At 41.2% G+C, this 17272-nt stretch overlaps 1 protein-coding gene across 5 annotated transcripts in view; it reads right to left on the bottom strand.

Annotated features, from left to right (window-relative positions):
• LOC120471340 (receptor-type tyrosine-protein phosphatase mu) overlaps positions 1-17272 on the bottom strand; it is a 231231-nt gene that overhangs the window by 36608 nt on the left and 177351 nt on the right. For 3 of the 5 annotated variants that reach the window (XM_089131628.1, XM_089131630.1, XM_089131632.1), the window contains 5 exons: positions 15393-15541; positions 12798-12875; positions 12084-12110; positions 6836-6847; positions 4954-5168 (listed from right to left, as the gene is read on the bottom strand). In XM_089131628.1, the coding sequence (XP_088987754.1) occupies positions 4954-5168; positions 6836-6847; positions 12084-12110; positions 12798-12875; positions 15393-15541 (481 nt within the window). The remainder of the gene's footprint in view (positions 1-4953; positions 5169-6835; positions 6848-12083; positions 12111-12797; positions 12876-15392; positions 15542-17272) is intronic. The other 2 variants (XM_089131629.1, XM_089131631.1) reach the window with 1 other exon arrangement.

Genomic DNA, 17272 nt, shown 5'->3' with positions numbered 1-17272 from the left:
ACACACACACACACACACACGCCGTCTCATCTGAGAGTTTCAAAAGCCCAATCCCTGCGGAGAAACGCTGGCCGTCATTATCTACACAAAATAAGATCACGGAAAAACACTCACTGCATTATTACGTCTTGTTTTCCATTTAAAAAGATCTAAACATTCTTAAATTAAGAATAACAGATGAATAATTGAAAATGCACAGTTATTATTTAACCATAAACCTCATTACAGTCTGTTTGATGCTTAATCTTCAGCTTCTTAAGAAATATATATATATATATTAAAAAAAATGAAAAACAAGACTGAGACGTCACGAGGAACCTGCTCGTCACACACACACACACACACACACACACATTCATTTCTGATTACATTATGATAGAGACGTTTACTGAAGTGTTTTAACCAGCTGTGACAACACACACAGTTTGACAACGATCATCTCATCTAAACGTGTGTATTACATGTTAAAAGCTTCCATTGTCACTTTGAATATCATTTTGTGTGACTTGAACAGCCGACGATGGATTATTATTCTCACATCTTGAAAATAATTAAAGGAAACAAGAGTGAACAAATATTAAGATTAAGATATTTAAGATTATTTCAATCAGATTATGAATTTTTAATAATATTATAATTGTGTAATATTTTAGAATTTGATTATACACTTATCCAATTGGTTGTTGTGAGTCAGAGCGCTTTCAGAGAGACTCCGCCCACACGCTCTTCTGATTGGCCGTGATTTGAGATTGATTGGTTGTGAGTACAGAGCGCTTTCAGAGAGACTCCGCCCACACGCTCTTCTGATTGGCCGTGATTTGAGATTGATTGGTTGTGAGTACAGAGCGCTTTCAGAGAGACTCCGCCCACACGCTCTTCTGATTGGCCATGATTTGTGATTGATTGGTTGTGAGTGCGGTGTGCTTTCAGAGAGACTCCGCCCACACGCTCTTCTGATTGGCCGTGATTTGAGATTGATTGGTTGTGAGTACAGAGCGCTTTCAGAGAGACTCCGCCCACACGCTCTTCTGATTGGCCATGATTTGAGATTGATTGGTTGTGAGTGCGGTGTGCTTTCAGAGAGACTCCGCCCACACGCTCTTCTGATTGGCCATGATTTGTGATTGATTGGTTGTGAGTGCGGTGTGCTTTCAGAGAGACTCCGCCCACACGCTCTTCTGATTGGCCATGATTTGTGATTGATTGGTTGTGAGTGCGGTGTGCTTTCAGAGAGACTCCGCCCACACGCTCTTCTGATTGGCCGTGATTTGAGATTGATTGGTTGTGAGTACAGAGCGCTTTCAGAGAGACTCCGCCCACACGCTCTTCTGATTGGCCATGATTTGTGATTGATTGGTTGTGAGTGCGGTGTGCTTTCAGAGAGACTCCGCCCACACGCTCTTCTGATTGGCCATGATTTGTGATTGATTGGTTGTGAGTGCGGTGTGCTTTCAGAGAGACTCCGCCCACACGCTCTTCTGATTGGCCGTGATTTGTGATTGATTGGTTGTGAGTACAGAGCGCTTTCAGATAGACTCCGCCCACACGCTCTTCTGATTGGTTGTGAGTACAGAGCGCTTTCAGAGAGACTCCGCCCACACGCTCTTCTGATTGGTTGTGAGTACAGAGCGCTTTCAGAGAGACTCCGCCCACACGCTCTTCTGATTGGCCATGATTTGTGATTGATTGGTTGTGAGTACAGAGCGCTTTCAGAGAGACTCCGCCCACACGCTCTTCTGATTGGCTGTGATTTGTGTTCTTTTCAGCAAAAACTCACTCAATTGTGATATTTTTCAGAAAAAATACGTAATACTTTCTGTTCAGTTCTTCTAATTTATAATTAAGCAGAAACAAAAGGTTTTTATGTCCATCTATGTGATCATCTTGTGCTCTACTGATCTATTTGAGAGGAAATGTCTAGAATAATCGATTAAACCAGTTGTTTTTTCTTTCTCTATGAACTTTTTTCAACTCAGCGCAGTAGAAATATCTTCTAATTAGACGAGTTTCTCTGTTCTCTCCCCTCGGAGTCAAACTGTTATTCATTTATTGGAGTGTTTTGACATGAACTCAACCAGATTAATGACGACAGCTTCCTTTGACCATGTGACTCCTCAGAGACGAATAATTAATCTGCTTTCCCATCATTAATTCATGCTGGAAAACTTCACTAACGATATCTTATATCAAATGGACTTCATTTGCATGATTGGCATTTTAGAAGCTATGTATCATCTTTTCATTTCAGTTCATTCATTCGACTTCTGGATTGCCCAAAAAATTATTTGAGAATTCTACATCTATTAAACAATTACTGTATATAGAACTAATAAACAACTCTATAAACCAATTCATAAAGGAGTATGTGGTGATCTGGAGCGTGAAAACTTGTTGATTGAGTTCACAAGAACAACAAAAAAAGGAGCTACTGCTCGTTTAAATAAATAAATATAATAAATATATGTAAAAAATACATTAATTTATAACATAAATGTATGTAGTAATAAAATAGTTATATTTATTTATAAGTTTTCCCAGATGAAAAATATAAATACATAAAAAATAAAACATCTATTTAAAGCTTAATTTATTATATATTTATACTACGTTTATATTACGTATATAAGATAATCAACTAAGAATCAATATTTCTTATTTTAATTCATCCCTTATGTGAAGGGAAAAGTCAGTGAATTAATATATTCTTGACAATGAATGTCCATTTTTCAAGTTATGCCAAGTGCTAAAGTATTTTGTTTATTTTGCAGAAATTTCTGAGTAAATGTTTTTATACTTTTATATCCTGATCCTGAATCCATATCCAGTAAATAATTTACAGCTGCAGATTTATTGTTTATAAAGAGTGAGAAACATCCAGCTCTTAAAACATCTGGAGTCCGGAAACTTACTTGATGGAAACCAGGAGTGTCTAAAATAAGTTGTTATTTGATTTACGGTCGTGAGAGGATGATCAAACACAGGAAAGAAACAGAAGTGGTGGATAGAAAGCATTTGACAGTCATGATGTCCGAACACCATCAAATGCCTTCAAACTAATCACAGTCTACATCATCATCACATCATCACCACACCACACCACATCATCATCATCATCATCATCATCATCATCAGGGTCTCTCAGTTAGAAGGAACCAAACAAAGTCTTACCTCATTGATCTGCTCCAAAGAGAACAACAGAACCAGAAGAGAGAGACACAGTGTGTAAGTCAACATAGACAGAACTTCGTCTGCACAATACACACACACACACACACACACAAACACTGACTGACTCACTCACTCTCCCTCACTTACTCACTCACTCACTGACTGACTCACTCACTGACTGTCTGACTCACTCACTCACTGTCTGACTCACTCACTGACTGACTGACTCACTCACTGACTCACTCACTGTCTGACTCACTCACTGACTAACTCACTCACTAACTAATTGACTCACTCACTGTCTGACTCACTCACTCACTGACTGACTCACTCACTAACTCACTGTCTGACTCACTGACTCACTCACTGTCTGACTCACTCACTGACTAACTCACTCACTAACTAATTGACTCACTCACTCACTCACTGACTCACTCACTGTCTGACTCACTCACTCATTGACTAACTCACTCACTCACTGACTGACTGACTGACTCACTCACTCACTCACTCACTGTCTGACTTACTCACTCACTGTCTGACTCACTCACTGACTTACTCACTCACTCACTGTCTGACTCACTCACTCACTGTCTGACTCACTCACTCACTGTCTGACTCACTCACTGACTGACTGACTCACTCACTGACTCACTCACTGTCTGACTCACTCACTGACTAACTCACTGTCTGACTCACTCACTGACTAACTCACTCACTAACTAATTGACTCACTCACTGTCTGACTCACTCACTCACTGACTGACTCACTCACTAACTCACTGTCTGACTCACTGACTCACTCACTGTCTGACTCACTCACTGACTAACTCACTCACTAACTAATTGACTCACTCACTCACTCACTGACTCACTCACTGTCTGACTCACTCACTCATTGACTAACTCACTCACTCACTTACTGACTGACTGACTGACTCACTCACTCACTCACTGTCTGACTTACTCACTCACTGTCTGACTCACTCACTGACTCACTCACTGTCTGACTCACTCACTGTCTGACTCACTCACTCACTAACTCACTGTCTGACTCACTGACTCACTCACTGTCTGACTCACTCACTGACTAACTCACTCACCAACTAATTGACTCACTCACTCACTCACTCACTGACTCACTCACTGTCTGGCTCACTCACTCACTCACTGACTGACTCACTCACTGTCTGACTCACTCACTCATTGACTAACTCACTCACTGACTGACTGACTCACTCACTCACTCACTGTCTGACTCACTCACTGTCTGACTCACTCACTCACTCACTCACTTTCTGACTTACTCACTCACTCACTGTCTGACTCATTCACTCACTGTCTGATTCACTCACTGTCTGACTCATTCACTCACTGTCTGATTCACTCACTCACTGACTCATTCACTTACTGACTAACTCACTCACTCACTCTCTCACTCACTGACTCACTCACTCACTGACTCACACTCACTCATGCTGAGAGCATGCTTGGATAGCTGAGATCAGTGTAAAAGCGTGCGCTCGAGTGTGTGTGTGAGTGTGTGTTTCGCAGTGCATGCTGGGATAGCAGAGTTCTCACATCAGTGTAGAAGCGCTCGTGTGTGTGTTTCGCAGTGCATGCTGGGATAGCTGAGTTCTCACATCAGTGTAGAATCGCACACGTGCGTGAGTGTGTATGTGCCGCAGTGCATGCTGGGATAGCTGAGGTCTCACATCAGTGTAGAATCGCACACGTGCGTGAGTGTGTGTGTGCCGCAGTGCATGCTGGGATAGCCGGTCTCACCTCGTACTCCTCCTTGAAGCCGTAGCCCTCGGCACACTTCATCTGTGTGATGTGTTGCAGGAGATCGGCCACACGGATGGCGGGATGAAGCTGAGCCGTCTGATACGGCACGTCCACGGCCTCACGCTTGCGCAGAGAGTGTGTGTGCGACGAGTGTGTGTGTGTGTGCGACTGCACCAGGCTGCTGGTGTCGCTGGTCAGGGTTTGAGTCTCGTCTGCAACACAAGACAGAAAACACACACACACACACACACACGCTGAAGAGCTGAGAACACACTCGCTCACACTTCCTCTTACTGTGACTGCAGGAACACACACACACACGTGTTCTAAAAGAGTAGTCTTCAAATAAAGAAATAATTCGGAAAACAATGAAAATGCGTCGTTTATTCCAAACCTGCACACTGTGATTCTGGAGACTTTACATTAACATGAACCAAATACTTCTAATGCATTTATTAATCTTCGTTAATCTTAGTTCATTCCAACCAGGGTTCTTTTAATATCATTGAGAGTTTTGTTCATATTTTGAGTTGTTTTTTTATTTTTTTATGTTCCAAAAAAAATTTGTTGTGAGTTTATTTTTATTTTATTTTATGTCATATCTATACAGTTATAATATATATAAATACAATTATTTATTATTTTTATTATATTAAGTTATACAATTGCAAAATATATATATAATAATGTTTTTTATACTTTATTTTTTGCAGTTAATGTTTGTTTTATGGTTTTAGTTTTAGTTAACTATATTTGAACAAAAAACAAATACTGAAAAAGACTGAAATTTAAGCAATTATTCACTAAAAATGCAGAAATGTAAAAGAAAAACAACAGCTTACAGGGTTGGAACAACATGAGAGCGAATAATGACAAAACTCACATTTTGAATAATTAAGGCAGGACCTCAGGTGAATATGTAATATAAGTCATTAATTAATCAAAAAATTTTACCCAATAGATATCACCATACTTCCACAGCTGATTAATGACTTTAATAATTGCAGATTAAATTTTTTCTCAAATGTCATTTTGAATATGCAAATGAGGGTAATAACTAATTAAATATGTACATTTCCAGAACATAATTCTGAGCAGTGGATAAAGCAATTTTCATGTTTGATTTTGTTTACATTTTATTAGTTTTTCCAAAAGAGATTTTGGATTTCAAAACTAGAGGTATTTCGCATTTCCTGGAAGGATAGTGATATTGCATACAAAAAGGCCTCATGCATTTATTTGATATAGAGTCTAAAGAAACGATTCAATTTCACTTTATGAATTTCTTTACTTGCAAGATAAAGTATTTTGGATGTTTTCTTTATATGCACAAAAGCAGTGTTTTTGTTTGTAGCGTCTTGCCTTAATCATCTCTCTTTTCCATGCTCTCAGTCAGTGTAAAAGAAAGCGCTTGATCGATTTCCCATTCATTGGCAATGGATGGATCATGACACGACGTTGCAGGAAGGGGTGGATGAGTGGATGTGGAGGGAGGGATCGATTGACTGCCCCGTTCGTCCATTCGTTCGTGAAATATCACGTGCATCGTTCCTCTATAATTTCACTGAAACACGGCTAAAATCGGCCTGTGTCCCTGCTCGGCCCTGATCTGAGATCTGCTGAGGTTCATTAGTCCATGGCAGTGTATGGGTGCTGTCAATCAACAGCAAAGCATGAGTGGAATGAGTGATGACGGATGATCGAAAGCCACATGGGCGAATCACAACAACCCAAAGCAAAGAAAGCAGAAGCACGATGGCGAAAACACACACACACACACACACACACACATGGGGAGGACGGGTGACGCTATAACGCGTGTCTACGTCCATGCAGCTAAGGGAGAAACACACAAGCTCTGTCACGCTCATGAACTTACCAGTAATGGGGACTTTTTAAGCAGATACATTAGAGGTAAACGTGAGAAGAGAGAGAGAGAGAGAGGGAGAGAGAGAGAGAGAGAGAGAAAGGAGACAGGGTATAAGCAACAATACACCAAAGAGAACGAGCTCTGATCAGTCGAGGGCGTTCGGGGTGTTATGGGACTCAAATCACAATGAAGGAGAAAAATGAATTTCAAATAAACCAGAAAAAAAGAGAAATGCAAATAAAACTGGTAAGATGATGAACATTAACATCGCTTCGTGGACATCAGCAGAGCAGCGGCGTGCCTCACACGACATCGATTGAGTTGTTAAGGTCAAAGGTCACGAACGCTGTCAAATTAACCTCAACCTCACAAATAATAAAGATTAAAATGGACATGGTCTGTACTGAACTCTGTGTGTTTGTGGAAATAAACTATAGATCAAAATATCATAAATAATCTGAAATTATAATTAAAATAATTATAAAAAAAGGTATGAATAAAAATAATGAAAATATAAAAAATATAAAAACAGAAATATAATAAATGCATTAAAGTTATAATAAATATAATTATAATTTTGCAAAATAGAAAAAAAGACAATGCATAAATGGGTTAAATTCCAAATTAAGTATTAGTATTATATAAATTATTTATTTATTAAATAAACCAATTTAAAATGTATTTTTTTACTAATATTAACTTAAGAAATACATAATGCATTAAAGTATTAATTAAAATTAAAATAAATAATAAAAGTTACAGAAAAAGAAATATACTGAAAAATTTAAATAAAATATAAATTAAATTATATATTAAATTAACTATTAATAATGCATTAAATTAATTCTAAATTAAATGTAAAAATAATTAAAATAATAATATTTAAAATAAATTAATGAATAAATAAACTAATGAATGAAAATCTAAAAATAATATTTTTCTTATCAATATTATTATTTATTTAATAATATTAATGGATATATATACATATATATGTATGTATACAAATATACATTTTAATAACAAATAAATAATTAAAGTTATAGAAATAGAATAAATGTATTAAAATATTGATAAACAATAAAGGAATAATTATAAATAAACAAACAAATAACTAAATGTCAACGCTTGTTTTGAAGACGTGTGCATAATAAATCCCGCTGCACTCTTTACGGTCATGTGACGTCCAACATAAAGTCCTGATCGTGAAGCGAGACGATCTGAGACGGGCTAAGAAGCGCTGAGACGGGCTGAGAAGAGCACTGAGATGGGCTGAGACGGGCTGAGATGGACTGAGATGGACTGAGACGGGCTGAGACGGGCTGAGACGGGCGCTGTGACGCGGTGAGAAGGGCTGAGAAGAGTGCTGAGGCGGGCTGAGACGAGCGCTGTGACGCGGTGTTGATGGGCTGAAAAGAGCATAGAGACGGGCTGAGATAGACTGAGACGGGCTGAGACGGGCTCTGTGACGCGGTGAGAAGGGCTGAGAAGGGAGCTGAGGCGGGCTGAGACGGGCTGAGAACGAGCGCTGTGATGCGGTGAGAAGGGCTAAGAAGAGCGCCGAGATGGGCTGAGACGGGTGCTGGGACGGGCTGAGAAGTGCTGAGACGGGCTGAGACGAGCTCTGTGACATGGTGAGAAGGACTGAGAAGAGCGCTGAGACGGACTGAGATGGGCTGAGACGGGCTAAGAAGAGCGCTGAGACGGGCTGAGAACGAGCGCTGTGATGCGGTGAGAAGGGCTGAGAAGAGTGCTGAGACTTGCTGAGACGGGGCTGAGAAGAGAGCTGAGACGGGCTGAGAAGTGCTGAGACGGACTGAGACGAGCGCTGTGATACGGTGAGAAGGGCTGAGAAGAAAGCTGTGACGGGCTGAGAAGCTCTGAGATGGACTGAGAGGGGCTAAGAAAAGCGCTGAGAAGCGCTGAGACAAGCTGAGAAGTGCTGAGACGGGCTGAGAAGATAGCTGAGACGGGCTGAGATGGGCTGAGAAGCGCTGAAAAGGGCTGAGAAGCACTGAAGCAGGCTGTGGCGGTTGAGAAGCGCTGAGACGGTGGAGAAGAGAGCTGAGATGGGCTGAGAAGCGCTGAGACGGGCTGAGAAGCACTGAGATGGGCTAAGTCGGGCTGAGAAGCGCTGAGACGGGATGAGAAGCGCTGAGACGGGCTGAGAAGAGCGCTGAGATGGGCTGAGAAGTGCTGAGATGGGCTAAGTCGGGCTGAGAAGCGCTGAGACGGGATGAGAAGAGCACTGAGACGGGCTGAGACGGGCTGAGAAGCGCTGAGACGGGCTGAAAAGCGCTGAGAAGCGCTGAGAAGAGCGCTGAGATGGGCTGAAAAGTGCTGAAGCAGGCTGTGACGGGCTGAGACGGGCTGAGAAGTGCTGAGAAGCACTGAAGTGGGCTGTGACGGGTGCAGAAGAGCGCTGAGACGGGTTAAGAAGGGTTGAGACGGGTGGAGAAGTGCTGTGACAGGTGGAGAAGCGCTGAGACGGGTGCAGAAGAGCGCTGAGACGGACTGAGATGGGCAGAGACGGGCTAAGAAGAGCGCTGAGACGGGCTGAGAACGAGCGCTGTGATGCGGTGAGAAGGGCTGAGAAGAGTGCTGAGACGGGGCTGAGAAGAGAGCTGAGACGGGCTGAGAAGTGCTGAGACGGACTGAGACGAGCGCTGTGACACGGTGAGAAGGGCTGAGAAGAAAGCTGTGACGGGCTGAGAAGCTCTGAGATGGACTGAGAGGGGCTAAGAAAAGCGCTAAGAAGCGCTGAGACGGGCTGAGAAGAGTGCTGAGAAGATAGCTGAGACGGGCTGAGATGGGCTGAGAAGGGCTGAGAAGCACTGAAGCAGGCTGTGGCGGTTGAGAAGCGCTGAGACGGTGGAGAAGAGAGCTGAGATGGGCTGAGAAGCGCTGAGACGGGCTGAGAAGCACTGAGATGGGCTAAGTCGGGCTAAGAAGCGCTGAGACGGGATGAGAAGAGCGCTGAGACGGGCTGAGTCGGGCTGAGAAGCGCTGAGAAGAGCGCTGAGATGGGCTGAGAAGTGCTGAAGCAGGCTGTGACGGGGTGAGACGGGCTGAGAAGTGCTGAGAAGCACTGAAGTGGGCTGTGACGGGTGCAGAAGAGCGCTGAGACGGGTTAAGAAGGGCTGAGACGGGTGGAGAAGCGCTGTGACAGGTGGAGAAGCGCTGAGACGGGTTCAGAAGAGCGCTGAGACGGGCGGAGAAGCACTGAAGTGGGCTGTGACGGGTGGAGAAGCACTGAGACGGTTTAAGACGGATGGAGAAGCGCTGAGACGAGTGGAGAAGCGCTGAGACGGGCTGAGAAGCACTGAAGCGGGCTGTGATGGGTGGAGAAGGGCTGTGACGGGTGCAGAAGCACTGAGACGGGTAAAGAAGGGCTGAGACGGGTGGAGAAGGGCTGTGATGGGTGGAGAAGCGCTAAGACGGGTGGAGAAGCCCTGAGACGGGCTGAGAAGCACTGAAGCGGGCTGTGATGGGTGGAGAAGCGCTAAGACGGGTGGAGAAGCACTGAAGCGGGCTGTGATGGGTGGAGAAGGGCTGTGACGGGTGCAGAAGCACTGAGACGGGTAAAGAAGGGCTGAGACGGGTGGAGAAGGGCTGTGATGGGTGGAGAAGCGCTAAGACGGGTGGAGAAGCCCTGAGACGGGCTGAGAAGCACTGAAGCGGGCTGTGATGGGTGGAGAAGCGCTAAGACGGGTGGAGAAGCACTGAAGCGGGCTGAGACGGGTGGAGAAGGGCTGAGACGGGCTGAGAAGCACTGAAGCGGGCATAGATGGGTGGAGAAGGGCTGTGATGGGTGGAGAAGCGCTAAGACGGGTGGAGAAGCGCTAAAGCTTCTTTCTGGTGTTGTTGAACATCAGCTCATCCGAGTCGCTCCATAAACCCTTCTGTGCCGGAGGTGAAGCTTTCCTTCCTTTTCCCTGTTTTATTGTGTAATGTAAACCTGTTCCCGCTCGAGCGATCGTTTACACGCGCAGTTAGTCGAGAGTCATTCATATTTAATACGCCGCTCTGAGCTCTTATTTTCATCACATTATGTCTGAATTAAACTCTGGGGCCTCGCGAGGGCCGACTCCGGGGTGCCAGCGCTTTAGATGAATAGGGTGTAGAGGTGGCACGAAAATGAGACAAAACCTGCTTTATTATTCTATTTTATCACAGAGTAAACGAGTAAACAGCCGGGAAAGAAAAACAAGTAGGTCGGAAGGAGCCGCTAAAGGCAGAAGAAACATTAGAGAGAATAACAGAGGAGACACTGGAGTGAACTACACAAACACATCGGCTTCTTCTCCACATCTACACAGAGGAGCGAGGCCTGACCTTACATCCAAAACCTCTTCATCATCATCATCATCACCAGGCCTATGATAAACCTGAAAACTGCTGTTAAACTAAAACATGATGTTCCTCCTCAGTGTTTCTGTCTCGTTTTCCAGAACAAATATCTAAATATCCTTAAATTAAGAGAACAATAATGACTGAAGATATTAAGACTTGTTCAATGAAAAACGCATCAAAATTACAAAATCAAAATATTAATTAAACTTTATAAATATTCTAGATGAAATTTGCTTTAAATTCATTTCCAATGCACTCATTTTTGACCAGGAACAATACAAGTATGACCGTTTTTCTGGACCAATGAAACTTTGCCGTGATTTATTTTGCGTTCACAGTTTACACACAAGAGCCGAAGCCGTTCAGATGAGGAGAACAAAATCTAAAAAAAAAACAAAAGCAAAATGTTTCTATTAAAAATGACTGGATGGTTAATTTCGATGGCTTTTTCATAATATCTTCAGTCATTTTGCATGTCAAGTAAATGTATCTTGATTTAAGAATATTGAGAAAGAAATCATTTGTTTTTGCAGTGATTGTTTTCATCAGTATTATTTGACTGAACAGAGGGGATGAATCCAGAATCCATGAGTCGCTCGTGCGTGTGTGTGTGTGTGCGTATGCGTGTGTGTGTGTGTGTGTGGACAGCATCATCCACTCCCCCACATCCAGTCCACACGTCTGTCCATGCACATGAGATGTCAGACAGGAAGTGACATCACAGCGCGCGATAAGCATGGGATGTCAGACAGGAAGTGACATCACGCATGGGATGGAGTGAAGAGGAACCCAAAGGAAGAAGCGACAGACAGGTGTGTGTGTGATGAAAAGCCCAAAACAAACTAAATAAAGCAAACATGATGGCAATCGTACGTCAGTGAATCACAAGAGTCGAGGATCTCACCTAAGATGGCGGTGGGGACGAACGGGTCTGAGAAGAGAAGACAAGTAGAACTTTATCATCATCATGGCAGCATTTTCTTTTTTAGCATTTTAATTATCTTAACATTTTTATTACAATGTTCCTCCTCAGTGTTTCTGTCTCGTTTTCCAGAACAAACATCCTCAAATAAAGAGACATTTACTGGAGAACAAGAACAATGACTTAATGTGATTTTTGAATTGTTTTTTAAATCTAAAAACAATTCAAAAATCACATTAAGTCATTGTCATTGTTATATATATAAATATATATATATATAAATATCTTCCAAATGGAGTCAGAAAAATCAACAACATAAATAAGTTTATTTTTCTGACTCCATTGACAGATATTTGTTCTTGTTTTAAGCAAAAACTTAATTTTCATACATTTTTCATTGAACAAGACTTAATATCTTCAGTTCTTGTTCTCCAGTAAACGTCTCTTGATGTAAGGATGTTCAGATGTGTGTGTGCTGGAAAACGAGACAGAAACACTGAGGAGGAACGTGACTTTGTGCAGTGTGTAGTTGATCAGTGTGGTTCAGGGTTTAAAGCCTGTGATTTAAAGATGGTTTTTTTGGTCCATATGAAGAAACTGCAGGACAACAGTGTGTGTGTGTGTGTGTGTGTGTGTGTGTGTGTGTGTGTGTGTGTGTGTGTGTGTGTGTGTGTGTGTGTGTGTGTGTGAGGTTACCTGGGTAATAAGTGTTGGGGATGCTGCTGCTGCTAAGTGTGTTGGTCTTCACCGTCAGAGAACATGGAGAAGAACCCGCTTCACAAGAGACAAACAACACAGTTAGAAACACATGATCAGATCAACACTAACGACACGAGCTTCACCCCAGAAGAAACTGATACACGAGTCGCGAGGGATAGAAAACTTTGACATAATTAAGAATTTTTGCAATGTCTTAGAACGACGTCTCTCCTGATTTAACATTACATTTAAATGTAAATGTTTAACTGTCATCAGGATCATATCACAAAACAAAACATAATGCTCTTAAAGGGATAGTTCACCCAAAAATGTAAATGACCCCATGATGTACTCACACTGAAGTCACCCTATAGGTGTATAATATGACATTCTTCTTTCAGACGAATACACTCAGAGTAATATTAATAAAAATTGAAGCCCATAAAAGTTCATCTGCCCATCATAAAAGTGCTTCTGTCCATCATAAAAGTGCATCTGTCCATCATAAAAGTGCATCTGTCCATCATAAAAGTGCATCTGTCCATCATAAAAGTGCATCTGTCCATCATAAAAGTGCATCTGTCCATCATAAAAGTGCATCTGCCCATCATAAAAGTGCATCTATCCATCATAAAAGTGCATCTGTCCATCATAAAAGTGCATCTGTCCATCATAAAAGTGCATCTGTCCATCATAAAAGTGCATCTGTCCATCATAAAAGTGCATCTGTCCATCATAAAAGTGCATCTATCCATCATAAAAGTGCATCTATACATCATAAAAGTGCACCTGTCCATCATAAAAGTGCACCTGTCCATCATAAAAGTGCATCTATCCATCATAAAAGTGCATCTATCCATCATAAAAGTGCATCTGTCCATCATAAAAGTGCATCTGTCCATCATAAAAGTGCATCTATCCATCATAAAAGTGCATCTATCCATCATAAAAGTGCATCTGTCCATCATAAAAGTGCATCTATCCATCATAAAAGTGCATCTGTCCATCATAAAAGTGCATCTGTCCATCATAAAAGTGCATCTGTCCATCACAAAAGTGCATCTATCCATCATAAAAGTGCATCTGTCCATCATAAAAGTGCATCTGTCCATCATAAAAGTGCATCTGTCCATCATAAAAGTGCATCTGTCCATCATAAAAGTGCATCTGTCCATCATAAAAGTGCATCTGTCCATCATAAAAGTGCATCTATCCATCACAAAAGGGCATCTGTCCATCATAAAAGGGCATCTGTCCATCATAAAAGTGCATCTGTCCATCATAAAAGTGCATCTGTCCATCATAAAAGTGCATCTGTCCATCATAAAAGTGCATCTATCCATCACAAAAGGGCATCTGTCCATCATAAAAGTGCATCTGTCCATCATAAAAGTGCATCTGTCCATCATAAAAGTGCATCCATCCATCATAAAAGTGCATCCATCCATCATAAAAGTGCATCTGTCCATCATAAAAGTGCATCTGCCCATCATAAAAGTGCATCTATCATCATAAAAGTGCATCTGTCCATCATAAAAGTGCATCTGTCCATCATAAAAGTGCATCTGTCCATCATAAAAGTGCATCTGTCCATCATAAAAGTGCGTCTGTCCATCATAAAAGTGCATTTTAGCACATTTTAGCTGTCACTTGTATGTGGTAAATCTACCTCAAAATGAGCTAAAATTCTGAAGACTGAAGAAGACCTTTTTTTTATTTTATTAAGAACTATAGTCTAATGTACTTTATAATACTTTATCATTCATGGCAAAAAAAAAACAAAACAAAAAAAAAACAAAACCCTGATATATTTTCAAGAAATATGTTTTACTTTCTTAGATTTCATTTCTGCAGTTATGGAGATGCAAAATGACTGAAGATATGAAGTCTTGTTTTATGAAAAAACAGAACAAAATCTTTCAAAGGAGTCAGAAAAATAAACTAATCAAAGCGAAAGAAGATTATTTTCTGTCCCCGATGTTTGTTCTGAACACTAAATAATAAAATCTTGTTTTGCGGTAAATGATGTTGACTGGCGTCTCATTGCAGTATGAAAGCGTGTGTGTGTGTGTGTGTGTGTGTCTACTCTACACAGGGTTATGGACTAACAGAGATATAAAGTTAATTGTTTGAATCAGCGCTGATTAAAGGCTCATCAGATAATCTGGATCGATGAGGTCACACAGCTGTCTGTGTGTGTGTGTGTGTGTGTAAAGCTCCTGCAGAGACGGGGACATGAGGACACGTCAGGAGCGTCTGTGTGTGTGACGAGTGTGTGTGACAGATGCTTTATCAACAAAACAATCGCTCGGATGAGTGTGTGTTATCAGACCCGCGACTGGACGGATTTACAGTTCACGATATCAGTGCAAACACACACTTCCTCCTCAGTGTTTCCAGCACACACACACACACAGCAGAACGCAGGCACACCTGAGAGGATTCTGATGACCTCACCAGGACTTCTGTTTTATGATATTATTTAATATAATCACTTATACTGTTGGGTGAGATGTGGAGATGCAGTTAAGAAATCTTTTTGTCAATTAAATGCCCCCATTACACATAAAAACCAGTGTGTGTGTGACTCACAGCGTCCGTTGAGGTTGTGTGTGTCCATGAAGGACAGCGCCTCGTCACAGTTGGTCCCCTGCTCAGTGTAGCTCTTGTCCATGGAGTTCACCATCACCGTCATCTCCTGCCTCGTGCTCAGCGTCTCCTTGCGCTTCTTCGCCAGCTTCCTGAACATTCAACACACGCTTTTTACTTTATTCAGTTATCATTTCATAGCAGCTTTACAGAAAGTCCACATCACAGTGTAATCTGTTCTCAGGGGAAACTGTCTGAGTATTTCAGAAATATACAAAATCACAGTTAGGTAATAATTTAAACAATGTAACGATTTAATGCAGAAACTGAAGCTCATTGAAGTAATCAATCCTTGTTTATTAACACATGATTATGACATTTAGAAGAGATAACATTGTTGCATGTTGGTTCAGAGTTTGCGTCATCCGAGTCACATTTGTGAAAATCACAACATCAAGAATGAAAACACCAGAATTAGCTACACGATACGCATTAGCAATAAAATACGCATTAGCATTACGATACGCATTAGCAATACTATTCGTATTAGCGATACGATATGCATTAGCGGTACGATACTCATTAGCAAAACAAAACGCATTAACGATACAAGACTCATTAGCAATACGTTTCGCATCAGCAATATGATGCGCATCAGCAATACGATATGCATTAGCAATACAATACGCATTAGCATTACGATTCATATTAGCAACACGATACGCATTAGCTATACGATATGCATTAGCAATACAATACGCATTAGCTAAACAATACGCATTAGCATTACGATACGCATTAGCAATACTATTCGTATTAGCGATACGATATGCATTAGCGGTACGATACTCATTAGCAAAACAAAACGCATTAACGATACAAGACTCATTAGCAATACGTTTCGCATCAGCAATATGATGCGCATCAGCAATACGATATGCATTAGCAATACAATACGCATTAGCATTACGATTCATATTAGCAACACGATACGCATTAGCTATACGATATGCATTAGCAATACAATACGCATTAGCTAAACAATACGCATTAGCATTACGATTCACATTAGCAATACTATTCGTATTAGCAACGATATGCATTAGCGGTACGATACTCATTAGCAAAACAAAACGCATTAACGATACATACTCATTAGCAATACGTTTCGCATCAGCAATACGATACGCATTGGCTATACGATACGCATCAGCAATACAATACGCATTAGCATTAAGATTCCCATTAGTAATACTATTCGTATTAGCGATACGATGCGCATTAGCGATACAATAGTCATTAGCAATGTGATACGCATTAGCAATATGATACGCATTAGCAATATAATACGCATTAGCAATATAATACTCATTAGCAAAACAATACGCATTAACGATACAATACTCATTAGCAATACGTTTCGCATCAGCAATACAATACGCATTAACAATACGATAAGCGTTAGCAATACGATTCGCATTATTAATAGACATTAGCAATATGATTATTTGCATTAGCAAAAGGATACACTAATGTGAGACACGCGGTCACTAATACACACGGGAGTGTTTTATCCTTTAATACTAGATTCCGTTTCACCTAATAATTTAACTATCTGAACATAGTGAAAGGAGATCAGTGCATTATTTTCCCCATTTTTACAATTAATTACAAAGAAATGTCAATTAACATTAAATTAAGCATAAAAAAGACTAAATAGTGAGCGTTATTTACAGTCCAGCTGTCCTTTCTGGTGTTAAGAGTGTAAATGAGGAAGAGTTGAACGTGTGTTTAGTGTGGAGAAAGCACTGAAGGTGGTCCACCATTAAAGTCATCAAAAGAGGCTGATTTCAATAAGCAGGGCCTGATTAATATGCAGCGTT

The sequence above is a fragment of the Pimephales promelas genome, chromosome 5, assembly GCF_988280905.1.
Source record: "Pimephales promelas chromosome 5, fPimPro1.hap1.1, whole genome shotgun sequence".
NCBI lineage: Eukaryota > Metazoa > Chordata > Actinopteri > Cypriniformes > Leuciscidae > Pimephales > Pimephales promelas.
The sequence above is the reverse complement of the archived record's forward strand: the minus strand, read 5'-3'. Positions and strand labels throughout refer to the sequence as shown.